At 37.2% G+C, this 27,867-nt stretch overlaps 2 protein-coding genes across 15 annotated transcripts; one reads left to right on the top strand and one right to left on the bottom strand.

Moving 5' to 3' along the window:
* Positions 1-35: 35 nt before the first annotated feature.
* On the top strand, positions 36-18,483 carry LOC111253968 (transmembrane protein 230). 4 transcript variants are annotated; one of them, XM_022814281.2, is made up of 4 exons: positions 36-445; positions 13,260-13,321; positions 16,097-16,243; positions 17,184-17,340. In XM_022814281.2, exons 1-4 carry the CDS (start codon positions 385-387, stop codon positions 17,193-17,195), a joined length of 282 nt encoding a protein of 93 aa, XP_022670016.2. In that variant the 5' UTR covers positions 36-384; the 3' UTR covers positions 17,196-17,340. The 4 variants fall into 4 exon arrangements, with proteins under 4 accessions (XP_022670016.2, XP_022670014.1, XP_086830997.1 ...); XM_022814279.2 differs by lacking the exon at positions 13,260-13,321 and having other exon boundaries at positions 52-445; positions 17,184-18,483; XM_086974871.1 differs by lacking the exon at positions 36-445 and having other exon boundaries at positions 13,180-13,321; positions 17,184-18,483.
* On the bottom strand, positions 1,853-27,707 carry eas (ethanolamine kinase 1). 11 transcript variants are annotated; one of them, XM_022814267.2, is made up of 12 exons: positions 27,588-27,707; positions 25,759-26,163; positions 23,887-23,945; positions 10,724-10,790; positions 8,775-8,870; positions 8,185-8,316; positions 7,428-7,523; positions 5,584-5,682; positions 5,216-5,353; positions 4,896-5,031; positions 4,255-4,371; positions 1,853-2,812 (listed from the first exon to the last, which is right to left on the bottom strand). In XM_022814267.2, the coding sequence occupies exons 3-12, from the start codon at positions 23,919-23,921 to the stop codon at positions 2,613-2,615; spliced, it is 1,116 nt and encodes a 371-aa protein (XP_022670002.1). In that variant the 5' UTR covers positions 23,922-23,945; positions 25,759-26,163; positions 27,588-27,707; the 3' UTR covers positions 1,853-2,612. The 11 variants fall into 11 exon arrangements, with proteins under 11 accessions (XP_022670002.1, XP_086830991.1, XP_086830990.1 ...); XM_086974865.1 differs by lacking the exons at positions 7,428-7,523; positions 27,588-27,707 and having other exon boundaries at positions 25,759-26,564; XM_086974864.1 differs by lacking the exons at positions 8,775-8,870; positions 27,588-27,707 and having other exon boundaries at positions 25,759-26,560.
* Positions 27,708-27,867: the final 160 nt, after the last annotated feature.

Below are 27,867 nucleotides of genomic sequence, written 5' to 3' on the forward strand. Positions count from 1 at the left end.
ATCCCGCTAATCCAAAATGGCGGCACCCATGCGAGCCCTAGCTGTCAACAGCTGATTGCCGCTCGGAATATATTAAACCTGCCTCTCTGCTCGCACAGGGAGCCCGTGGCTATTATTTGGTACCAATTTGCCTTAGCTCTGGGCTGAAAGTTAAAAGTGTTGTGCAAACACAAGAGAAGAAGAGATTGTGCAGCTGGTCGTTCTTATCACCCAACTAACTCTTGATTTTTCTCCAACAGTGTCTCAGTGAGGCGAGGGCGAATTTTCGACGAACTGCCTATACACAAGGCCAGGCGGCTGTTTAAGCTTTATTTGTTCACAGATAGGTGTGGGTGTTATATATATAAATACAACACGGCGGTTTCTTGTGACAGTGTGGGCAACATGGTACGCAAAGATGCTACCAAGGAATTCCTTAATATCATCAAAGACTCGGCGCTTCAAGGTACCACTATAGTCAACACTCAGTACAATAAAGAGAATAATAAATTAAAAGGTTAAAAAATTTAAAAATAAATAAACTAGTTTCCTTTTTGTTGATGCTTGGTGCTGTTGTTATCGCCATTGCTGTTAGGCGCCTTATTACATTATGGTTATTGGTTTCTCCGGCATATTCGGCGTTGTCGCCTTACTGCCAGTTTCACAATGTTGCAGCTCAACGTGCGATTAGCCATCTGCCTTCGCAACGTTCAATGGCCAAATGAACGACAACGGCAGCGTCGGCTTTTCAGCGCCGCGCAAGCTGCAACAGTGGTGCGCTTATCCTTGTAATTATATTTTAACCGATACATGTGGTTAAAACGGTTTTAATGTTATCGTACTGTAACACGTTCCTTCAATTTGGGCCATTGTGGTGCTTATTTACGCTCTCTGCAATAGAAAATATATTTTGTAGTTGCTGGAAATGTTGTACGCAAATTGAGTCTTTGAATTTAATTTAGCCAATAATACCTAAGTTTAGTTTTGCGTATATATGGTTTTTTGGAAACCCTGACATAAAAGGTTTTTGCTGTGGCTCGATTTTAGGCATAGGCGGCAATAAAGCTAATCGCAGTTCCAGCAATCGAGAGGGTAACCACTTTGTAATAGTACAATGGCATTTTCAGTTAATTTTGAGTCAAGACTATTGTATGATGCGTTTCATGATAAGACTAGGTTTCTTATTTGAAGATAACATACCTTATTCATTCAATGAAAACGCTTAGTTATTATATGAGAACTCGTCAAACCCAGTCTGTGGTTTTATTGTTAGACATAATTTTTGATATCCAAGATACTGTTAATGTCATACCAATAGCAGCGCTGTGGTAGTTACTGTTGTTGTTACTCACACCATGTAGCGGTGGTCGTTGTTCGCACTTTATTTTTATAGAAAAGAAAAAGATACAACAGTTTTGAGGTGGAACTCGGGGAACTGCGTAGAGCAGAAGAGCGGGATTTGTTTACAGTTAGTTCAAGGGCTATGACGGGCTTTTAACCGGAACAATATTACCTATTCTATATATATATACACATATATATGTATATATATATATATATGTATATATCTACATATGTATATATATACATATACACACATGTATATGTGCATTTAAATATAAATGGAAGATGCAACTATTATCAATGATAAAATAGAGGGATTTGGTAGTTAGATGTTAATCCACTAAGTTATAGTCGGACTTCGATTGAAGACACAGTTCCCTGTTTCACCTTAGGAGGACCTTAATAACTATTGCTTATTTGAAATAATAATCTAATGAGGCTTCAGCTGCAATGTCTACATATTGCTTGTTAATTCTCTTTGGGAAATCGTTGCAGTCAAGAATATTTAGAGCCAAGAAAAACGTAAGCGTCCATGCTCGACCTCGTTTTCTATTTATTAGTTCCGAAGGCACCATTTAGTCGCTTCTTAGTACTGGAATATTAAGGGAATAACTAAGTTAGTGGTAATATGCAGAAAATTTAGCACTTCTATCTATCTCAGGGCCGCAGTGCCCGCTGCAGTGAGTACATACAACTGTTTATGCGCTTTTTTCTCAAGGACTATCGTAGACAACTTGTTGTAGTACTTATCACGTTTTCTATATATGTTACATTGGCATACGGCGATTTAACACCGACGATGCTATAAGTGACAGAGCGGAGTAAAATGGCCGATATGTCAGCTAAAAGCTGTTTGTTGTTCAAGATTCTTGTATAAGTGGGTTGAAAGTTTGGTTTCTGAAAAACTTATCTGTGCTGCGCCTACAACAGATAACATCCAACGCAGTTAAAGGTACGTAGTTGGTTTTTCCGAGAAATATTTTAAGATCGAGTCATAACAATTGGATATGGGCCTCTCCATATTAATCTCAAAGCAAATATTATATATTGGTTTTTAAAAAGCCACGCGCTAGTATGCTGCGGCATATTAAATCGATAGTAAATGAAACGTTTATTCTTACGTTTATTCACTCAGCGCACGATTCTAAAAATGATCTTCCTGTTTAATACATATGTCATCATAAATTCTATTTTCATTTTGTTTACCTCCGTTTTTTAACATTTTTCTTGGCGGCGCTGGCGAATTACTTTGCCTTCTTGGGTAACAATTTTACAAATATGCTTTATATCTACAAACTAAGAAACTCGTCACGTTTAGCAAAGTACATTCCCAATCGGTCCATAGCGAATCGATTAAAATCAAAGTTAATAGTTGAATGTGCCTCCTGTATAAGGGCCCATAGACCCCAGAGAATGGCGGACGATAAAGCGCATTTGTTCACGAACACGTACAATTGGTCAACGTCAGCAGTCGTTGGAGGCTTTCGGCCTAGAAATCAGTCAATTGAGATACACAGACAGATAAGAAAAAATGCATTTAAAATTGAATGTATTGACAAAATGTATTGACAATACAATATTAATTATCCTAAATATTTTCTACGATTTACACAAATGAATGCTCGTTAACTCCTGTAACATAAACACCAGGTTCAGACAAGACGTATTCAGATAGCTTCTGACAACGAATAAACTCAGGTTTACCGAAGCTCTAGCAGGTTGACAAGTCATGTCGTTATATTTAACCTAGAATTTCTCCAAAACATTACGTGCGGAGAAAAGCTGAAAGCTTGTAGGACAAATAGTTCGGCTTCACGCCTAGCTGCTGCAGTAGGACTATTTCGAATATGTTATGGGCTGGGAGTGTAATAATGTTTTGTCGATCAGATATATCGCTCGCGTTGTTAGACGCGCATTGAGCTGTCAACCAGCGTAAAAGCATCTAGGAGAACCGAGTAAATAACATTCTCCTTGCTGGCACGAGCTCACGTTATTGCAGTACGCCAAACATATTCAGTGTTATCCGTAACCGAATTTTGAGAAGCAAACAACGTATATTCCTATTTCTTGACATAAGGCCTTGCTTAGCTTAAGAAGAACAAAGGCATAGTTGGGAAATTAAGCTCAGAATTTTCCCTTGCTGGAAAGTGCTTTATAGTCATCTGAACTCTCTAATATTCTCAAAACATGGATAAGAGCCTTAGAGAGCGGGTAATGCTCTCAATGTATCTACCATATAGTATTTAGGCTGTTTACTTGTATGAACTTTTATTTCGCTTTTGGTCATTCTTATATTGTCCCCAAAACGAAAACTGTATAATTTTTGTATCAGCTGATACCTCATTGAGTTTTATTCAAAGGTCTGGTCGTTGGAGACTGGTGACATTTTTTTTATGCTAGTCACTTTTTTTTTATAGACTATGATGTATAGTCCGTTAAGGAGTGTAACCAACAATTATGAAATGAGTCTATTCATACATTTTTTGTTACGTTCCACGTAATTTTCAGTTTTTCGAAGCCTACACAACTAAGGTAAATCGATTGCTCAAATAAAATCGTGGTGGGATAGTAAAACAAATTCATTTGTTGTAATTTTGCAAAGAATTACTATTCATCAAGATTTTTCTGGCTCTTATCATAATGTATTAGCAAAATTATTACATAAAATGAAAAATCTTCATCAATTAGCATTAATACAATTGATAAAATATAAGCAAAGAAATCGGCCACCGCGCCGTATACCTCTACATTTTTAAAAAGGTCTTAAAGTATCCTCGTACTAATTTTGATGCAATCTTTGATGTAAAAACCTAATGGAGTATTGGCCATATCGCTGTTCAAAACATATGTTCAAATACTTTATTGTTGCTACTACTTAAATTCTTTTCAATTCTATTCTTTGCTTTTGTTCAACCGGTTATCATTGGCTACCTTTAAAAGAACGGTAGTACTCTAGATATTGTTGTATCCACGGGAGCTGCCATTCGCGTGTAGGATACCGCTTTCTGTCATAGCCCTCCTGTCCACCGAATTCGGTAAAGAAGTTTCCTACGGACAACGAAGCAGAAACAAATATGCATACATTATTTTCACATTAATCGAACACCTTTCACACCGAGTCAGGCACACTTTGGATTTACTTTTGGATTTAAACTGACAAGTATTATACAGTAACGAAACGGATATCACGATGCGTGAATAAAGGAATTTTTGTATATTTACCCCATAGCGTAATTTTCTTGACATGTTAACACATGCCTAAAATATTAACCTCGGCTTTTCAGAGAAAGGTTGGTCTTTGGAAATAGTGAGTAAGATTTTATATCCATATGGCACATGATGGCACAAAATAAATCCATGACACTTCATAAAGATCTCTGTGGTTTTTCATTTGGAACCAAAATACGAAACTCCACCACACAATGTGTTACAAAGCCAATATGAACAACAAATCAAATGTACGCGCAGTATCTGCTGGTAAACAAACTGTTGGAAGTCTTCAAGGAGCCAGATTACTTTTTCACGAAGATCTCGTGACAAATCTCATTAAAATTTTTATAACGCGAGCATACCGATATCGAATCCTTGATAATTGGCGGATGCGTATTCATAGTCAATGAAGTGTATTCGGTCGCCGTCCAGAAGAATGTTTTTTGACAAAAGGTCATTGTGACAGAAGACAACTGTTTGATCAAGTGATTCATACACCTGCAGAAGAAAAATGTACGATCATATCAGTTCCTAAATTCATTTTTTAAATTTCATACATTTCAGATTCTCTAAATTTGTGAACAACAATTCGCTAGCCATATTATGCATTTATTTGGTTGTTGCAAATATTCCAAATCTACTTTAACAATAGATTTGATAAAAAAGAATTTTCTAAATCTACCTCTTTCAACCGTTTTATCTCTTCTGCCACGTGAACCTTTTCTTTACCGAACTCGGATTCAAGTTTTTTTTCTGTTGCCGCTAAAATATCCGCGGGCACAAGACTGAGATAGTGTTCCAGCATGGGAATGATCTTAGCCTGAAATTTAAACGAGCAGTAGCAATGTAGAAAAAAATCCAAAAAAGCTCGGAACATATAACATGTGTTACAGCACGACGTAAGTGTAAATTGGTTCTGTGGTCGTAGTTTTCTCTTATGCAGATAGTACAATATAGTTTTGCTTCGATATAATTATTCGAACTTTCAAAAAATAATTATACATGCACGCACAATAATCATCAATAATAATAATAGATGACGTAGCCGACCTTTGCCTGTGGGTCGATGGGAATTGCATGCATTTTGGCCATTTGCCGCGCGATTGTCGCTGTGATATCTGGTTGGATCACCTTGTCTACATCCAAGACCTAATAAAAAAAGCGTGTTATTAACTTCGATCACAAATGCTACTATCCATATTTTAGCTTATACGTATAACAGAGTAAGCTTGATATCCAAATATAACGGCGCATCATATACAGCAACAGTTGACCCTATACAAAGTACATAAAATTATTGTACACTACGGGGGTCAAACTTCACCCACATATATATATATATATATATATGGCTGTTACAAGCAAATACACCGGACATTCAGTCAATAACTTTTGAACTGCCCGCCGCTCAGAGATGAAATTTGGCTGGTAAATATTCCAGACCTCTAGCAACTTGCGAGAAAAAACTAATACCTAATTCAGTTAAGTGAGTTTAAAAAAGACATTTCGAAAATTAACGCCCAGTGATTAAGTTTTTGTTCCTCGAAGGTCACAGCACTGCGGAGATTCATAAAAAATCGGTAACGCATTAATCCACCTTATGCGGGCGGAAGCATAGTACGTGAATAACGTAAACGCTTCAAAGCTGGACAGGAGTCATAAAATATTGCAGTCAAAAAGGTTTTTCACTAGAGCTGGCTTGGTAAGGCTCTGTCGGCAAAAACTAGTACTTCACATGTAACATGGTACATATGACCCAAATACTGAAGATGCGGAAACTAGACTGAAGACTTCACATCAATTGGAGACGCGCATCTTCTATTTACGCGCAATTTGCAAATTTTTAATTAACGAAAAACTCTATGCAAAACGTGGTTCAGTCTTTACCATCAGCTGGTGAGAAACCACACGACAGCGGCTAAATGGCGCCGCCTTGAAGGGCAATCATGTTCGATGGCAGTAGGTTCGGGCGGTTAAAGAGATGTCAATACTTGCAGTAGTCATTAGGAACATCTGCCATTACGAAATATCTGCCGAACGTCAAACAATGATTGACGGCACTATCTTGAGGCCGTTGGTACGGCAACCGAAAACACGTATTCTAGTTACTTGATGAGATGCCAGACCTCATCGCCATGCCTCAATAAATTCTTGGATTGAGGAAGAAAAGATCCTAGCGTTGGTTTTAGCCCACTTGTTCTGCCAAGTTCGTGTGATTTTAAGGCAATCATATCCTACTATCCATTTACTTCGAAATCCATAAGTAAAGAAAGTACATATGAAAGCGCGAATGGTAGGTGTGATTAAGAAGCTGCCAGAGCACTGGAACAAATACGTAATAAAGGTTTTATAGTACCTCTGCCAATTAAAAAGTCATCTTTTTAACCCAACTAGTTTAAAAATCAGTCAACTACAAAGTTTACCGGATTCATCTATAACAGTCTAATATATATTAATATCTGTTAGGGGTTATCTCGAAAAAGTCGCAACAGTTTTTATTGTTTCTTATGGGTTGGCTTGTGCTGACGAGAAAAGCATGATGAACATCGCATGTCTGAAAAACAAATTTGGGAAAGTATCCTATAGGCTGCGAGCGTCAGCAGACAGCACTGTCGAAATCAGCATATGTGCTAAGCCCCGAATACAAAAATATCACTAAATTCCATGTCCGGAAGTTACAAACGACAACGATCATTCATCAATTGCTATGTGTTGATATGACCTAGAGGAAGTAAAGTCCATGAAAATGATGACCGACTGGCGACAATGACTCGATCCTACTTCTAAAACATGGCTAAACGGCAGTAACAAGAATTCGACAAATATAATACACCCAGTAGATTACATCAAAGCAGGTTTATCATATCGTATTCAATAGAAGCAGGCGGGATTACCTTTCCCTCTAAGTAGCCATAACAAATGCCATTTCGAAAGGCGACATAAACTTTAGGGGCAAGACCATGTGCATGAAGTAAACGCATGTTTCGAACCTGTAATAGATCAAATCCATTAATCAATCAATGAGTGAAAACAAAGATTAACGAATCCACACGACGTAACAGTTGAATTTTCCTGCCATTTATTTTGAAGTATATGGAAACAAACCAGAACCAAAACATCACATACCAGACTGCGTCTTAACATTTGCTAGTTTCACGCAGTTATCTGAAACCTACCTTAATCTCTCTAAAACAGACTTCAGTAATTAGGGAACTTCTCGATCGTTTATAGGTTACGATTGGTAGTCATCAAAGACGCAAAAAGAAAAAACGTGACACTTATAATTTTTGACTTTAAGCGCGAATATCTAAAGCAATGCATCGTAAAAATGCCTTACAAATAATCGTCCTTTCTTCAAAAAAGACGGAATGTCCAACAAAAAAAGTTTCTTCAAACAGGAATATGAAAACTAAGCGTGGGTCTTAACGCGTTTTCAAAAGAGACCATTAGCACGATCATGCGCGTTATTCTGTATATGTGTACATATGTTGTACGAAAATAGTATATGCCTACGAAAAGCGACGGTTTCAGACTTGTATCTTATCGCCCTATTTTTTTAGCATAATATTTTTCCTAGCCAGGGTGTTCGAATGATCCTTATATGCAATATTTGCTTAAGTATAAAATCGTATCTTCCAGTAATGGTTATACCTCAGCGCCTCGATCAATAAACAGTTCCGTTTTGGACCCATAGATTCGAACGAGTATCCGTTCGTTTGTAGAGGGGTCATCGCAGCTCAGGAGGATATTCGTTGTTCCACCCGTAAGGGTTTTAACGATAAGCTACAGATAACAAAGGAATAAAACGGACACAAGCGAAAAAACAGTGGTTAAATTGTGTGCCGTATTTTTAAGATCATCTACCCTTCCGAAAAGTACAAAGTGCTTTCTAATATAATCCAGACGCCTTTCATAATGAACAAAGTTGATCGCATTACGATAAAATTATAACTTATAAAAATTATTAAATAATGAATGAGCCTCTTACTTTTCATAGAGTTGCGAATGAGAAGCAAAAAATCAGAGTCAATTTAGCCGACAAAGCCAACTAAATCCGCTACGTCTGATGTCGAAGCAAACTATCTAAGTGGTACTGAGAGGGCTAGAAATTTTTTTAAAAGGACGGTAAGGCTTCATGCAGAACTGCCTAGTTTAAAAAATTGCGAGTAAGCCAGTACTATTTATAACTGAACAGCATATGAATAACCTACATTGGATAATTCATTAGCCATTCATAGTACCTTTTCATGGCTCCATTGGGGTTTGGCGTGAGCAGTCAATTCTCGTACTCCTTTGATTATTGTAGCTGGAGACGATGTGTCCACTATTAAACTCACCTATGGCACGAATATGCAACGAGTGCATTTTTAGAAAGCATGTACATCGAAGATGCACTATACAGTATTCAAAGCTCTCATCTGGGGTTGCAAAAGGCTTTTTATGGGTATTACTCGCAAGCTGTTTAATCTTACTTAGCCGGGCGATACTGTCATTTGAATACGGATTACTATAATATGTATAAAAGAGAAAATAGAAGGAAGCAACGACCCCAATGCTATAATTTGATAGTATCAGTAATAGTAACGTGTCTTAATTTCTCCAAGAAATTATTACAGCCCCCTTTGAGCATCGCTGTTGACTTTAGCCGCTGTTGCAATCATCATCAGCACAGCCGTCGCCGCCAGCTGACCCGTCACAGACCCGCTAAAAGCAACGCTTCGCAAACGAATGGTGTCGCTAACTTGATCTAATGCACAATAAGTACAGCCTTGAATAGAGCCACTTGGGTCATTATCGGGTAATTGTAGTACCCGAGTGTTCAACGTGCAGGATGTGGGTGAGGGTGCAAATACTATTGTATTACGGCCATTTCGGCAAAACATATCGTAATGTGTTCAATTTTACGGACCACTTGCTTACACTGGGGATCTTTCTGGCTTTCTTATCGTAAGCATAGTTGTCCTCGTATTTACCTCGTTATCTCTGTCAGTTTGTAACAGCGTGTAAACAGTGGGCCCCAAAGTATACTTGCATATCAGGAGAGAATTACTGTCATAAAAGACCTGAACGTACTCACAAAAATGATGTTATACAATTTACAGACACCTTCAACTGAATCTTCGATCGACTGACGTAAGACAGGCATCTTTAACGACTGGAAAGCTCCGCCACAGATAACAGAAATGCATCCCCTCAGTGCAATTCGATAAACAAACCGAGAGATTCATAATCATTCAGAACTTGGAATGGCTCAGCTTCAGCCTCGCGAAACAAATTTTGTTCTCTTCGACAGCTTTTTTAGTAATAGGTTAATTATGTGAGTAATCTTTGGCCTAGATGAAAACAATCTAGTATTGATCCTTTCTTTATATTTGCTGTCAATGGTTTCGCCTATTCTAATTAAGAACGAGCTGGCCACTACAAATCTGAAATAACAAGACAAAGGCCCTAACAAGGTGGCGCCACTTACGCTCTTAACGCAATGAGAAATTCTTGAAAATTACTACGTTATCTTACAGCTGTTTTGTGCAAATAATTGCAGTTTCGATTTGTATCTGCCTGGAAAGACTAATTTGGAAAAAGAGGTCCGTGTTTAAACATTTCTAGGAACATGTTCAGTGTGGTCCAAGCAATAATATTGTCCAATAAGGCGAATAAACGACTTCTCAAAATTGGGATACGCGTCAGCGAATATTTAAGTGTGCCTTACGTGCCTCAGTTCTTACGTGTGTTTTCATCTTTTAGGTTTCAATTCTGATGTATTTTACCTGGTACGCTAAGTGCGGTATATCTGTACGCAGTTCCAGGATATTTGATTATATGCTTTTTGTTCAGTCATGTAAAATCGTGCATGACTCTCTGTGTCTGTATTTAATATGAGCTGAATAGAATATCTTGCATGGCATTGGCCTACCGTATCTCTTTGCATACGTACTTTCATTTAGAGCTTGCCTACAAATGCTACTTACTTGGCGGCATGCCAAGAGACTTCGGAGGTCGCGCATATCCTCATAACAGTTCGTGATTTAAAAGATCGTTGTACTCGTCGTTGTCAGAAAAGTTCTACTTAAAACGGTATATAGTTTCGTACCTTACAGTTCTAGATAGGATTCTGATTATGCATATGGCTTTGTTATATTCAGATAAACGGGAACATGGATTACTACATAGTAAAAAAAAAAAACCCGACCTCTTGAAGTGGCGTTTCTTGAACCTCTGTTCCGTTTGAACCAGCCATCCTTAGTTTTTGTTGTATCCTGAAATTTTACAAAGACGATTAGGTGTAAGAATAAAAATTTTGAAAGTGGAACACGTCCGTTAGAGCCTGATGACCAGACTGACACGTTTGTGCAGCATACTACAGCTTTATTCATTTGACGAATGGTAGGACCTTTTTCTATGCGTAATCTATTTGCAAAAAATTAAGTACATTGCAAATAGGTTACGCATTATAGCCCTCTTGTGGAAGTGTGTTGCTGAGAAGTTTCAACTTGGTACGAAAATATACGTAAGTCTCCAGCCAAGAGATTAACAGCTTATGTGCTGAATTTTGATTCAGTCGGAACAATATAGTTGGATCCGACAAGAGTACACATTTTACTGGGCGGTCCCTGGTAGCGCACGAAAAAATGTAGATGTATAGAGTTTTTAATCACCAAAGTGGAAAATCATGCTTTAAAGTAAACTTATATTGTACTGAGTAGTCACCCGTCAGTTATAATAGAAAGGCGCCGAAAATATTTGTATGCCACAACTTTGTTATTTTTCGAAGTACCAAATGAACGTCACATTTTCTGCAAGTCTTGCAATGTATACAATCATTTTATGTGTGGCGGTTTGAGGGTTCGCCAAAACTGTGAAATAAAGCATTTGTTATAAAATAATAGATGGCCAATGTGCGATCTCTAGAATTGTTCCTGCTTTTTCTCTTTTCATTACGCTTTTATCATACTCTATCGGATATTTCCGTAAACTCCGCTTTTGTCTCTGCTTAATAATCACTTGATTAGAATTCTTTACTTCAACGCTCTGTCGTGTACTTTTTCGGCTCCGTGTAGGGCTATACGTTGTCGAACGTCGTTCATGTTGCATTGTTGATACCTCAGAATAGACAAAATCGACTTCTCCCAAATTTTTATCAGCCTAAAAATGCTTCTTTTAGCGTAAATAAATAAAGTGCTTCACCCTTCCTCACTATTTTAAATTTTCGCGCCACAATTAATTATGACGAATCGTAAAGCTTTTGATTTTTTGGCTACGTATGCAGTAGCTGCACCTAGTAGTTGCACGAACATCTGTGAATAAAGTATGTTCTAAATCAATTTAGATTTAATAGCTAAGTTTTAGATTAGTCTAAATAATAGCCAGATATCGTTGATTCGGGGGTCCCGTTGTGAAATAATTGGTATAAAACGTCTGAATTCAGTGGTCGTTGTTACTCGACTGGCTTATTAAGGATAATAAAGTTCAGCATTAGAGTCTATGGCACAATTTCGGTAACATATTCGAATGAGTGAAGTCTCGAATGTTCAAATAGCGGTGCTGCCACTGCTTGAATTTTTCATGTTCTACATCCGATATTGCCGTTAGGCTTTGCATGGCTTCTGGCACAAAACTAAATTCGCCCAGTTCCGAACTCCGAGAACTACGTGGTGTGCACTGTAATGCACGCGCTTGCTTCAATGACATGTTGCACCTTAAATAGCAGCAGCGGCAATAGAAGAAGCCAGCGTTACCTGAACCTTGAAAATCGCTTCGAGCAGCACTATGTAGTGACCAGCGCCACACGGTTTCCACGTACTAAAGATATTTTTTTAATAAGATTGGATTGGCATGAGTTCTTAGAGTCGACTGTTACTAGGTAAAGGTGGGCATATGTTATACCTGCATGGGGCTATTTACTTAAATATAGACCGGCTGACAACAGTGACGCGGTTCTAATGTTTGATCAAGCGACTGTAACTTATCGAGACAACAAATACAAAAACGATTGTTGCAACAGAAACACTGAAACACAATTTCATCACCTAAATCGTAACATTTCTTTATTTTTTATTTATAACTTTATTCAATAAAGTTCAACATGTGTCAAGTTAATGATTATTGATTATAATGATAGTAACCACGTTTTGGTCCCCACGTTTTAGAAAGTGGTCAGCGATTAAGAGTAAAATAAGTCTTGGATTACAATTGGCTACTTACCTCTAACAATAAATGTGCGTCAGGTCTTTCCACTAAATTGGTCAGTTAACTACTAGAGACGAAAGTTGAAAATCCTTAGAAGGTCCTGATTAAATACTACCTTTGAGCATGAGAAGTACGCACAGTAATGTAGAATATCCGTCAATTGGTGATTCTACTGGTAGACATACACACACTCTTGCGTACACAATTTTTCCCGTAGTCTGTTGTCAATAACAGACGGATTGATTAGGAGAACGACGAACCAAATTCTACTATGTCTCCTATCACTATACGACGCAACTACAATAATATCACACGGTCCACAAGTGACAACTCGTATAAACACAAATAGTTCCAATCACAAACACACAATACATTGAGCTACATAAAGCTAGTTTGGCTAGTATTATCATTATTTTTAGATTATGATTCTCGGTTTTCCATTGATCTTCTCCACGCCAGCGAATCTAGCCGTTTTGCTGTTCGCTTCTCCCGTGGAGGACATGGCGGACACGGGAGATAATGTAAAAATTGGTTTGCAGGTTCACATTCAGAGGAGAAGCAAAACACGTCTATGTGCACAGCATGTACAACAAGCACAACGGTAAGCAAGTATTGTCAGGATTAAATGGAAACCAGTGCTGGCTTGTCGGAATGGCTGGAGGACTATTAACAACACATATTGATGATTTCCCTCCTCCTGCTATTAATAATACCGTCACTCTACATCTGTGGCTATATTATGGTTTAATTTCCGTGTTTCACTTAAATAATTTGAATTTCTGGCCAAATGTCTAACTAATTAATGAGGCCATGCGCAGTTATTCAGTAGCGGCAGGTAAAATCGTATGGGCCAAAAAACAGAAAATGTTTTTCCCTTTTTTGTTCGTATATCAAAGATTAGAATGAATATAATAATAGTTGGGGTGGCTGGCCGGTGAAAATAAATGGTATTTTAGATTTACCAGTGACCATCAGCAAACGTATTTCACATTACGTAGAATTCTGACGTTTTTTTTTTATTACATTAAAAAAATTCGTTTAGAGGCGTTATTTGCCTACACTTTTCAATATATATAGTTGTATCTTTGCCTCATTGGATATTACTGAAAGAAATTGATATTTATCCGCAAGAGCAATTTTGGTGTTAAAGAAAATCTGATAATGTCGGAATCTGGGTGATGAACGAACCTGGTGTCAATTAATGGTGACTAATTAACATGAGCGGGAATGATATCCAGAAAAATCAGTAAAAAAATATTTCTTTGTCTGGTTTATACGAGAATGACTGAAATCAAATATTGTGTGTTGTTTCTATTAGTCACACCGTAGAACTTTGTCTAGCACTTTGTCATTTGTCAGTGTCTACTTTTTTCAATGCGCCACTGTTTAACAATTATATAACGTATTCAGGAAGCCACGAATATATTAAGGAGGAAGGATATTTTCCTCTTCTCTCCGAAGCAGTCAGTTATCAAGAGCTGCACAGCTCCTCTCCAACACATAAGTGATATCGCTTTTGATCGCTTAAATCATCGGCATCAATACTATCGATATTGGCAAAAAGCCTATTGAGCTAGCCAGACCTCAAAGTGTTGCAGTTACTACGGGCACAGAAATGGAAACGTTAGTGTCGAACTATTAATATGGTAAGAATGCGATCGCGATACACGAAGTAATCATTAGAGCACAGTTTAGACCAAGAAGAACGCTTGGCCAAATATGTCCAACACTGAGCTCTTCTAGATATTGTGCCCACGAAACGACGAAGAAGGTTAACGTCAGTGGACTAATGTAGATTTTTTAGGTGGACTTATGTTAGCTATTCTACAACACAATGTTTTTATTTTTCGTCTCATTAGCATTATATAAATACGTGACGTTTTGAGTCCCACGACTGGTGTTGCCACCACACCCGTTATTTGCATTTGCTCCTTTAAATGGCCAGCTCCCATCACTATCGTGACTTATCGTTATGTAACGAGAAAGGTATGCGAACGAAACGAGTAACGCAATTCACTTTTAGAACTTTATACACTGATTGGGTCATATCTTACTCGTACATTTTTGTTAGTGACGACGACATCACTCAGGTTACATACATGCAATTGGTGTTGCCAACCAACGTCCCAATTAAAAAAATTCACTCTGCAATTTTTTTTATAATGAGCGAACAGTCCTTCGACAGATTACGACCCTTTTGGTGTGGGCAGCAGATCACATTATTATTAAGGAGGAATTATTATGGTGTATTAAGGAGCCATCACTTTGGCGAAAATTTGTGGGGGTTAAGTTAGTATTCCTTTGACATGGAGAAAGATATCCTTGAAAGAGAAGCTCAGTTTGAATACGATTATTTTGAACCTATGGTGTGGCATTTGGGGAATAGGCCTCCACTGCTTCTGTCAAACCTGTTAATCCTTCTACAATAAATGGAGGACACGTTTAGATTAACTGAATTGAAAGTTCATTGTATATTTTGTATTACATTATGGGTGTTTTATTCTATTTATTATGGGTAATGCCCATGTGGCAAATTATATATATGATAGCGTAAAGGTCATCAAGGTTAGTTCGACGTCAACTGGAGAATGCGTGAGATTTTATCTTGACACTAGTTATCCTACTGATAGATGCATCGGTTGGATAGGTGCTCTGATAGTGATTCACACATGTAGCATTATGAAGCGGCAAAACATCTGATGTCGTATCAAAGACCCCGCTGTTTCGATTGTCTTTTTTCTTTCTCTGTCTTACTACTGCGAACTAATCATATCACATCTTTCACACCAATCACCCGAATTGAAAACTCTGCTATATAAATATTTCGTGGTCGGAATCAGTTCGTTACCATAGTTAGATATTTCAGATTGTGCCGTTGGCTTATAAAGCTGTTATCTCGACGTTCCTACTTTAAATTGGTATAATAAATAATAAAATAGGCGGAATACATATTTGGAAGGCGGAACGTTGCCTTCTCAGTCTGCACGCGCAACTTACCTAGCTTAGTTTTGTTGTAAGCAGGTGGCGTTCATTAATATGGGTTGAAAGAATTCCATTGTCGGTGACGCAATAGTATGTTCAAAATAGTATACGGGGTGTTGCTTTTAAGCTCTTCTCTTCACTAAGATATTAGTATAACAAAAACTTGGCTGTCTTCAGCGTGCAGTATAATGTCTAACGGTTTATATTTGCATCTAATGTTAGATAAACATTACGGAATGCTTCAGTAGCCCATTGACTAAGATAATACACCAACAGAGTTAACTGTTCATTTATTTTGGTTATTTAGAAATATTACTTTTTTTTTTCTTATAAGAGCTAGCAAAACGCACGAAGAACTAGTCGTAATCTCATACGGCATACCATTTGCTTACAGCTAATCCTTTGGGTGGGTCTCGACCTCACCAAGGATATCAAAGGCTTCGGAACGACGACTTTATTCCAGAACAGTTTGAAAAACCACGACATCAACAACCGATCCCATACAAATCCATTGGTTCAGCTATACTTCTTTTCTTTCTTGGTAAATATCGTTTTTTCTCATCTAAGATGCCGTTCACCATTTAAAGTTTACATTGGAATATCCGTCATACACAAATCCCAATACTCAGAGATATAGTCAGCACTTACTTTATATAGTCATCAAATGGTATGTGTAAAAATATATTTCTTCTCGTTTTTGAAAATCATCATTATATTATATACTTATAATCAAAAGGATGTATTTTCATCATTTAGTCTACTTCTTCCAGCAAATTTATAAATACTTTTCTTTAACCCATACCTTTTATATGAAATGTGCAAAAAATCTATATGAAAAAGAAGTTAAGCTGAATAATTTTATTTCTTTACCTCAATTGCTATATTAACTATGTTAACGTGTCAATTTCTTTCTGTAACTCTACTGTTGCTTTGACCATTACAGAATTTCCGTATCGTATATCATCACTAACCCAAGTTCCTATACCACCTTAAATTATTTATGAATTTTTGCCAGTATTACATTGAATCGTGATAAAAAAACACGCACACACGCACACAAGGTCTGCAATCACAACTGCTATACACAAAACCAATATTTCTAAAAACTAGTTCATTTTAAATAAAAAGTCACTGTTTTTGTAGCACACTCGAATTGCGAAATTATATTTTAGACCATCCTTCAAAGAAATTTAAAACTTATTTCTTTGGATCTTTACGTGAGATATGAATGCAATTTATTATCGTGAACATTCGAATTATGATACATTCATCTTCATTAGGTAACACCTTCACATGTTCACGTTTGTATAAATGAAAAATATTAAAAACAATAAAATGAAAAAAACTGGGTTAGATTGTTGCGTAGTGGTAACTGCTTCTGGGAAAAGCGGACATTCTTCACTTTGGCCTCGTCTGGTAACATTAGATTTTAATGAACATAAACAGGATTCTAAATCAGGCCTGTTTATTTGCCTTTTCAGGTTCTCTGTTGATCAGCCTTGCCGTGCTCATCAATCTCTCCTTAATGCCCGAATCCTTCCATGAATCGATGTGGGGTTTTTACTTACTCGGAAGTCTCTTGTTCATTCCCGGTGCACATTACACTTACATTGCCTATCAAGCTTATTACGAAACTCCAGGGTACACCTATGAGGATATACCTATAATGGACTAAAAATTATTACTTGCTATCTGCCGTAACCACCCATCGTATATTCGATCCAGAGTGTTATAAATACTGAATATGTCGAAACCTTTTACTTTTCCTATTGTAAAAAAGTTTCTATATTGTTTAAAGAATGCCCATGACAAAGCTATGCATTTTTCTTTAGCCGATGAATGGTCGCCGTTTGTGAGTCCCTAATATTAGAAAAAATTTAAAGACACCGTTTCCACAGACGTCTGTATGTTATGTTAATGATTATAGATGACCCCATAGACTAAGTGGTCTTTTTGTTTGTTTTGCTTTGATTTGGGATGCCGATGGTCTTTTCGCAATATTCTGGAAGCCATTGGTCTGCTGGTGCTCCCATGACTTTTTAATATAGCTTACATTGCCTCACTTAGCATTGTCTACGGCAGTACTTAAAATATCCTGACAGAAGCGCTTCATGACGGGAAGCACCTTCATTTTGTATTAATAGAACTCTTAAAAAAAAAAGTTATTAATAACAAAAGGGTCACCTCGAATGTGTGACGAAAGAGACGCTAGTCAGAGAATACCACAAACCTATTACAAATAACCGAATTACATACTGTTACAAATAAAAACAATAACAAATAACACCCACACATCTATACACAACGGATACAGCATTTCTTGCGTAATATTGTGTAATTTAGATTAATGTTAAATTGTTGAGTGGTTGTTTCATGATACGGAAAAAATCACAAAAATATTATTAGATTCTTATAGTGGTCAAGCACCACGTAGAGAACATCGGCTTTAAATTTAATGATAGTCACCAGCTGAGGCGTGTGAAAAAATATTAATTATTTTTATATTTTAGTTTCAAAACAAGCTCACAAGTGCCTTGGCATGGTGAACTAATTCGTGTGACAACCGACCTCTTTGTTTATTAAAGTAGCTGCTTTCCAATCAAGAACGCAAGTCTACGACAACGTAATCCAGCAGTTTATCAATAAACAACATTTATTCACGATACGCTTCTTGTCTCTATATCATAAATAAATAATATGATAACTGCCGCCTTGCAAGTTACGACATTGACTGGGATCTTTTTAATAAACAAACGTGTGTATTAAACACTTTGATAGCTTTTTGTTTGTGTTTTATTTTTGACAAATATAGCTCAGATTGATAGCTTTGGTTTATAGCCGTCGATTGAAATCCCAAAGTGTACATGGTCAGAATTTCTAATTTCAGTTGAGTCTAATTTCTAAGGCTACATTCTTAACAACAATTAACTAAATATGATAAACTTGAATGGTGATAAAGAAAATAAGTCTTAGCGAATTAAAGTAGCCAGTCATTCAAAGCAGATGTATATCCTAACTGCAGACGTACCATTAAGGCTACCGAAACCAGATGGTCGTCTGAGTTAATCTTACAAAACGTAGCCTTACGGATGCTCAACCACAGCTTTTGTTCTCATTTACCGACCTTTTAAACCACTGGCTGGAGGCTGGTAGTTGAGGCGTGAGACCGCATCTATAACATCTATAACAAGGAGGCTATTTACGTTTTCAACATCCAATCTCTACGAAAATAACTTGTTTAAGCACACTATGGGTGGTTACGTACTTTAGAATATTTAAACGTACTGCGTGCTGTGTTTAGATCAGAAAACTTTTAATAGATTCTGTTGTTGGCAAGAGGTATCAGAGAGGGAAATAACAGATACTTCGGTTTCCTGAAACTCGTTTAAAAATTTGCTAACGAGACTAACGTTTTTCTACCAGGTGAGGGGACCTGAACGAGAATAGGTCAGCTTAAATAGTTCACTCTAAAAAGTTGACGAAGCTAATCGTCAGTCCTTTCGGTCGATACTAAATAATACAGATTTGCATTTACGTTAGAAAGGCCGTAAATTCGGCTTTCCGGTCAAGTTCGAGCGCACTGGAACGTAGAACATCTACTGCGATAACGAAAATAGTACTGAGGGGAAGATAAAGCCTTAAGCTTTAGCATGCAATCATGGATCATTACTCCATGATCTCCGGTTGTATCTTAAACCGTCATAAATTAAGTGGTTGCTCAAAAAAATACCAGTCGGTATTAAACTCTCCTCTAAAACAAGAATGCGTTTTACAGTTCGACGAAACTTGTGACCCTGGCAAAAATGCCATTTGTACGCACCGGGTTGTTCATCGAAATAACGATTCATAAAAATGTGTGCAAGATCTCTATATCGAATTCCTTCCGGCAAGTGCAACAAGTAAGCCTTGAACAAAAGACAATTAAGATGATCTCTAGGTAATATGGATTATGCTGAAATGTGCCGCAATAGGAAACTAATTCAGATAACAATGCTTTTCCAAAAATGAATAGGCAGAGAACTAGCTATTATCAGTACAGAACACTATAAAACGGACATTGTTACGAAGCTGTATAGGGATGCGACATGCTTTTAACTAAAGCTGTAGATATTAATAGGATTCTATTATATTTCGCCGATACTAAGGCCTGTACTACAGGTACTAAGGCACGTGCTCATCGTTTTTTAACATAGTTATGTAACATTTCAAAATATAGTTCATTTTTTATTTTGGCAGGCTTCGTTTACATTGGCTTAGTGGGAACATGGGTGGGATTTGTATATGGAATACGTGAAAAACTCAAGTCAATGTTTGAGAATGCGCAAACGTAGAATTTTCTCAATGGGATTATAAAGCTTCAAAATTTCCTCTGCGGCTAGAGGTTAAAATACATGACGAGGGGTCACAGAAATAATTTCGGAAAAATATACTACTAAAAATATACTAAAAAGGAAATACTGTAATTAATTGGGAAACAAACGCGTGTCAAGTGGAGTCTACTTTTTCTTTTGGTACTAATCCAAAGGAGTAGTAATAAAGGTTACTAGTGGTGCTAAGTCAATTAATGAACGACCTTATTTATCACACACATTTTTAGCACTCGATAGTAGGTTACTGTAGTAGAATTTCCCGTATATGTAAAATCCACGTAAAGTTAAACGTTTGCTCTTTCATTTGGCATTAGCCGAATGAGGATAAAGTGAGCAAACCGTTAAATAAGCAGAATGAAAAGATTACATGAGATAATATGCAGGATTTTCTCAAATTGCTCTCGATGTAATTCAGCGTCTACGACGACCATTAGTTATAGCAAACGAGTTATCTTGTCGAAGAAAGAATTATTCTCATAAGCATCCAGTATTTCCAACTACTTAAAAGTATTTCGGTAGAAAAGACTATGCTTCTTCTTGCAGAAATTTCAAAAAGAAATAACAGTTTTGTAAACAAGAACAAGTATCCACTGGTGCTTACGAAAAAAAAAGCAGCAAGACTTATTAGGTCAGGCGATCTCAATGATCCGGCTACAGCCGCCTTTATCCTCTCCAGATTAATCGAACGACGCCGATATCAGATTCTTTACCTCGAAAAGGCATGCAATTCTTCCATCAATGCGCATACGAAAGTCACATTCTATATGCCGACGACACGTTCATCGAATATTGATTTCAAACACTCGTGAACAAAATCATAACAGAAAACTTTCTCCGCAAGATTCAATTATGGCGATACAAACGGTTTAATACTAAACAAGAAAAGAACTTAACAAACAGAACTTAGAGTTCACAGTATTTCACATATATGCCTCATATTCAATACTGTTGTAAAGATTAGGTAATTAGCAACCATACTAGCTAAGAACAATGTGAAAAGCGCAGGTGAGCGTGTTAATATAGACAGCAACATCATGTTTGGCTTCTCTGGCAATCCCGAAACCATAGACGGAGCCATAAATGAATGGTCTTAGAAACGATATTTTCTGGCGTATGAAATAACTTTTCTAAGCATTCGAGAGCGTTTTATAAAATACTTGTACAGGAAAACATACTCTGGCAGACGCGAAATATACGCGCATAGAACGAGGACGCTTCCGCTAAAACGATATATCTGCGAATGCTAATAATAAGGTTTTCGACAACAGGGATCCCAATGCCCAGAACATGAACTTAACTACAAGAGTAGTAGCCCGCCAGATCAGACTTCCTAGAGCACGCTTGTAACTAAGGCTATACTATTTATACAAACACCGTGTGTTACCTATAGGTATATAATTCGCACAAAAATCAGATTAGCCATATAGTACCGTCGCAAATACATAAAAGGCATTACCATAACACATGGAAAAGTTTACATGGAAATGGTTACAGAAGAACGATGCTACGCATAGACACTTTAGATAATGATTAATGTTTATAGCTATGCAGACGTCCCACACATGAGATGAAACCATCATTGACTATATGATTGCGAAAATCAACAATCTTCGAACTCAGTAAAGACATTTTTCTACACAATGTATTATCATAAAGAGCAGTAAGCGAAGCATAATGCGCTACACACCAGTAAGAGGAAAGGTACATACATGGTCTTTCTCTACCGCAAAACAGGGATTATCATGCCATGTAGTACCTGTATATTCAAATAGATGAAGTGTGCTTCAGCGATTCGCTGGCATTTGGGTAGTAGCAAGTAAAAGGGGAGACTCCTAGATTTACGCCGATATCCATAAGTCCTTGGCTTAAAGTTTTCAACCCATTCTTATCTTTAATGTTTCTAAGGGATACTCTTCATTATATGACCTAATTAGCATACTGGTATTAAGAAAAATCAGACTTTCGTCTGTACACATTTGTCCTCTTCTTCTACTTTCTCAACCAAGGCGGTATTTTTCAAACAATCACGTATTTCCTAAAGTGACGACTGTCGAACCACGTTTCAGATAAATATCAACCTTTCGCAGTAACATGGCTACGGAGACCCCATTGGGAAAAACGCTTTTTTACTGTGTTCTGGCATGCCTCTGAAAAGATTGATTTCGGGTTTTAAAATATCTTGTGTAGTTCAAAGTCATGCAAACAAAAGCATTCCTCACATAAGCTTCTGTCGCATGAACTGCCTGTAAAGTACTTCTCACGCCGTTTTTTTGGAAAACAAAATTTGGACCGATATTTCTACAAAATGACTGCCACTCTTACATCACACGATCGAAGCGCTGTCGATATTACCGCCCGGATCACATGTACGATACGCAGCACCGATGGGGAAGCAGTAAAGTGCAAACAGATCAGAAGTCCTAGATAAACTGGTCTAGAGGTAGATCGAGGTTAATGTTACGAACAAGCGCCAATGCACAGGCATCGAATAACTTATAGCTGGTTTAGAGTTTAATTGCTCGGACGGAATAGCAAGCGTCGTTTACACAATATGTCGCCTTGAATCGGGACTATAGGCTGGTGATGGTGTCAGTGCTGCCAACAAGACCAGCACGGTCTTTACCTCAGTGTCATTATCCTCCTTTCTTCAACGTTGCTCGAGGTAGGAGACAGTGAATAACACAACAATGAAACAGAATGATCAACGCCACCCATTCACCCTTCATCATCATCATAATGATGAACTTTTGCGTCATTGACGCTAACGTGCATTCCTTTTACCGTTTCTGTTTGTTTGTTTAGGCAATTTGAGGAAACCGCCCATTATTGCTTAGCAAAATAATTTGAGCAAGCTAAAATGTCTGATAGGGCAACCTCCCTCAGATGCTTTTTTCCTTAAAATCAAGACTTTTTCAAAGCAATACATCCGCAATGGGTTTGACAAGTGTGATCAAGTAACGATACTGAATACGTAGATCCTAACATTTGAGTTACAATCAATTTCGAATAGTACATCTTACACACAATAAATATGTACTTAACGAGGCACTAAATCAATACAAATGAGAAGCAAGCAATTGAGAACTTACACAACTGACTACGGTAAATGATACCTATAATAGAAGGCCCTCTGTCAGGAATTCCTAAGTTTAGTTTAATGTTAGTATGAGCAAATCTTGAAGCATTTTAGCTTTGGTAAGTGTTGTCCGTATTTACTGGAGCCTTTAATACTTTCAATAAATAGCCAATTTTACTATCGCAATTAATGCGACCAGCATTTAATTACATTTGTTGACATTTTTTTTAGTGTTCATTTACATATTCTGAATACGTACCGCACAGTATTAAATATATTATTCATTGTACCAGAAAAATTGCCGCCGTGGTAAAATTATATAAAAAACATTATATTGGTACTCGTTAGTTTACAGTTTGTTATTTACGTGGAGCTGACTAATCCGACTTAACCTACAATCCTTCTGTGCGTAATGTATGTGTATTAGTTTGTCATTTTAAGAGTAAACGCAGTGTATACATTCACTACATAATATGTCACTGTGATTTGTTTAAATGCTGATAATATTCGTATGAGATAGAAACTTCGAGAGTTATGGGGCTATTGCTGATGACGAATGGTCGCCTCTGGTAATGCTAGATACGTCAGAGACACTTGCCAGCATGATTCATTATATATTATGTACAAACATCAATCAATAATAGCTATTATTATTACTACCAATAGTATATAATGAAGGATATTAGTGACATGGATACCTCAGAATGCATTTAAAAAATAAACTCTTAGCAATTTTACCTGATCGTCTCCGTTGTCCTTAAAAATTTAGTCATAAAAATAGAATCACTTGCTGTACCCTGTAAATTGACAATGAAATATCGATCGTCAGTTATTAATCAATTGATAAGTGTACAAATAAGTTGCTCTCAGTTTTTTATTAACGTGCAACTTTGTTTTCTCTAGCAACGTTAATATTCCAATCATCAAAATGTACAGCCTATTTCTATTTATCAATCAGTTTCTTTGTAGTAAAATGTTATGCTTGTTACATGCAAAGGTAATCAGGGAACCATTTTATAATTGCCTCTATTGGCAATTGGATCTAAATGAGCAGAAACCCGAAAAAAGGCTAGATCTGGCAAATAAGCCTTACGAAAAAGTACCTCTCAACCGAGGTGGTTTTTTGCATACTGAACGTTCTATCGGGCCAAGTGTCATCATAAAGCAAAATCACTCTGTGGCTCTTTTGGACCACTCCAACCGGCAGAATTTTTAATTGAACTACTCTGTTTAGTTAGCCAATGCTTATAATGTTTCTTCCAATAACCATTTTACGAGACTTTCGAAGTTCACAATAGAGCATCTCATTCAGGTCCCGCTAAACGCACGGCGAAACCCTCCTTAAATGGATTGTTCATTTCGTGTCCGATCTGAACTTGCGCTTTGCATTGAAGTAGAATGTGCCAGCAAAAATTTGACATGGAAAATGACTTTAAATAAATAATGTTTGATGGGGTCTATGTGGTTCCCTCTATTATGTATATTTATTTATTTATTTGTGGAAAACCTACTTTCTTGATTTCTGTACCTTCTCATAATTAGCTGGGTCACCCCAACTGGTCAGAAAGCTCTTGCTGAACATGCGCGGAATTTTGGCCCGTGGGCGCAAATTAAGTATTTAAAAGCCCCGTCACGTTTATGCTGTGAACTTTCTAAGACAAATCAAGATCAAATAGTGTGAAACACTAAGTTATCATCAGGAGTTTAATTGATAAACCCAATTGCCAAGATAAAATTCACTCGCATCTAAAAGTGAGTAGGATACATTGCCGCTTGACTCACATAGAAATTCTCTTTAGCTATCTACTGTTAGTTAAAAATAATATACAGCTATAACACCTAGAAACGCGTAGACCGATGCCAGAGTGACAAAAAGCGGATTAAATTTTAAAGATACCTTTCTTCAAGCACAGCTATAAAACAGCATTTAATTTTTCCGCCAAATATAACAGCTGACTGCTAATCGCAGCAAGCCCATTGGTGTTAGGAAGGTATATATATATATATATATATAAAGTTAACGGAAAGACCAAATTACCACTTTACAAATGTATCAGAGTTACCACCATAGTAGTTATCAGGTCAAACTACATTTCCGATACTTCTAACCTAACTAACATAAACATTTGCATAGCTTTTATAACTCGATTCTATTGACATCCCCTCACCGTTTTACATATAGCGGTCTTCGCGAAAAGGATAGCTCCTCTTAATAACCTGTTAATGTAATGCTACTAAGTATTGCTATTGTTAGGTATCGGTTGAAGAGAATGAGTGTAACAAACGCTTAATCACGCGACACTGGCTTATCGGTGTACCTATGAGTTTGTCGAAATTTGATTTAAACACTGGTTATGATTAGAATTATCGTAGTAAAACAGTAGCTCATTCTAACAGGAAATAGATGAACGAATGGGACATGAAATTGTTGCAGTTAGCTTTACAGTCAATTCAAACAAGACATCAAGCGAAGTTTTTACCTTTTCTCTCTCTTGCACTCTCAACTTTATGACATATATCTTTCATCGAAACCTCTTCATACACTATCATGTACAGCTACCGTTAATATGTCCAGTAACGTAAATTAAATTCGAAATTATATTTACTTACCACCGCATTTTTGAGCGTCGATGTGTTGCTGATGTCAGATAAGTGTTCCCGCGCCAACTGTTCCTTATCTATAGCTCCTCCAACGATAACCTCTCGTCCTTCTTAAAGCAACATCACGACAATATAGTAATTATCCAAAATGGTAATAACAGCACCGCCATTTCGCACATTTTTTCTTCTTTTTGGAGCCGACCAGACGTAGACGTTGACGGCTGGGTGGGTGGGTAGGTAGGTATACGTTGTGTGCTTCGGAATGAGCAGAGCAACAAAGAGTTCTCAGAGCATAAGACGATGACAATTATAGTGTGAGGTTTTTTGAGAAGAACTGAGATCTTTGGTGGTTGGATGATGACATTTTACAAAGTCCGCCCAAATTTTTTTCTAGCGCCAATTCTGTGACTTGTCCTGTTGATATACAAAATACGAGAAGATCTACGGTGAATTGTATTCGATCGGACAATATGCTTAGCAATGTTAATATAAACCTGTTAGCTCGTATGCGTTGACAGTTGATCATGACACAAATGAATGAATGCAGTCAGTCATGGTTCATCACAAATTCCATAATTTCGGAATGACGACAGATGATGGCCCAGATAAAAAAAAAACGATATTTTCGATATGTATGCAGTGTGCTATGAGGAATTTCGAATAGGTTTAGTTACGGATGCAACTATTTATAGGGTGGTAAATTTATATCAACAATCTTGTATATGTTTTATGTGTTGCTGCGCTAATAGATCCTACATATATACATGAAAACGGTAGGCCGGGAGAACGAGAAAAACAACACAAAACACCGGCAAACGGGACTATTGCTGCTGTTGGTGTGCCCAGCAGCCGCTGCAGTATGTTCAACTCCGAGCCTAGGCAGCTGTACAAGAGACAGAAAAGGGAACTGTCTGTGGAGAGCGCGCTAAAATCTGAGCGGAAAAATAGAAGTAAACAGAAGTGCTCTTTCTACAGGGAGATACCCATAGGAAATTTCGCTCTTCGAAACCCGGGCTTGGAAGACCCATATTTCGTAAATTTGTGCAATCAGAAAATTAGAGAAAACTTATCTTTGTCCCACACCATGAGGTTCGATACGATTGTTTAGAATTTAAAAACACGTCATAGTGTATTCTTTTTATTCCCTTTCATTTTCGTAAGTGCTCTGTGGTTATGCTATACACCTGTTACTTTGTATTTCACAATATTATCTAGCATTGGCAAATGTGGTATTATAATAATTGGACGTGATAGCTGTAGTTATCTTGTATAGAAAAAAAAAAGTGGATCTTTCTGTTTGCATTGTAACAATCTTTGAAAATTATAAACTTTGTCTTTGGACAAGCAGCTTCATGGCGAGTCAAATGCGCAAACTTATCCTACAAAGCAAAATTTGATAGAGGCCTATATAAATAAATCATTAAGATCTTTAACCTGTTTAACAGTAAATAATTATGCCTGTTTTAGTTAGCTTTCTCTCAAACAACCCTACCCTTGTCTTACGTTAGCCTGTATTTAGAGCCACTGTTGAGCTGAGATAATGATGTCCCACCGCAGACAATTATTGAACAGTCAAATTTACTACGGAATCTCTACTAGTATGACTCTTTTAAACAGATTTTGTTTTTTTTTTTATTTCCTATTCAGTTAAATGGTCTTTGATAATTAACGCCAGGTATGCGACGAACATTCCTACGATGACATCGTTACAACATATACAGGCCGTCAATTGGCACCGTTTTAACTACCGAACCAATAAGCTCCAAACATGCAGGCAATGTTATTTTGACGTTATCTTACACTTTTTGGATCTACCTTAAATTTTTCACATGCTTTACCTGACATTTAGGGCAAACTTGCGAGAAGTATATCACTCGCATAGGCGACCAGAGCAAAACGAACGTGTTCTTGGGTAGTTGCGGACGTGGCGGAAGTTCTGAACGCATTTTGAAAAAGGCCACGTTGCACTGAAATGTGCAGTCCCAGAAGAAGCAGAACATATTGTTGGGCGTATAGATTTAAAAAAAAAAATGAGGTTCACTGGAAATATTACTACACAAGTTACTACACCATCCACCAACAATCTCACTAAGTTTCTTTATAACTGAATTTAACTTC

This window comes from Varroa destructor, unplaced genomic scaffold (genome assembly GCF_002443255.2).
Source record: "Varroa destructor unplaced genomic scaffold, Vdes_3.0 BEIS01000007.1, whole genome shotgun sequence".
NCBI lineage: Eukaryota > Metazoa > Arthropoda > Arachnida > Mesostigmata > Varroidae > Varroa > Varroa destructor.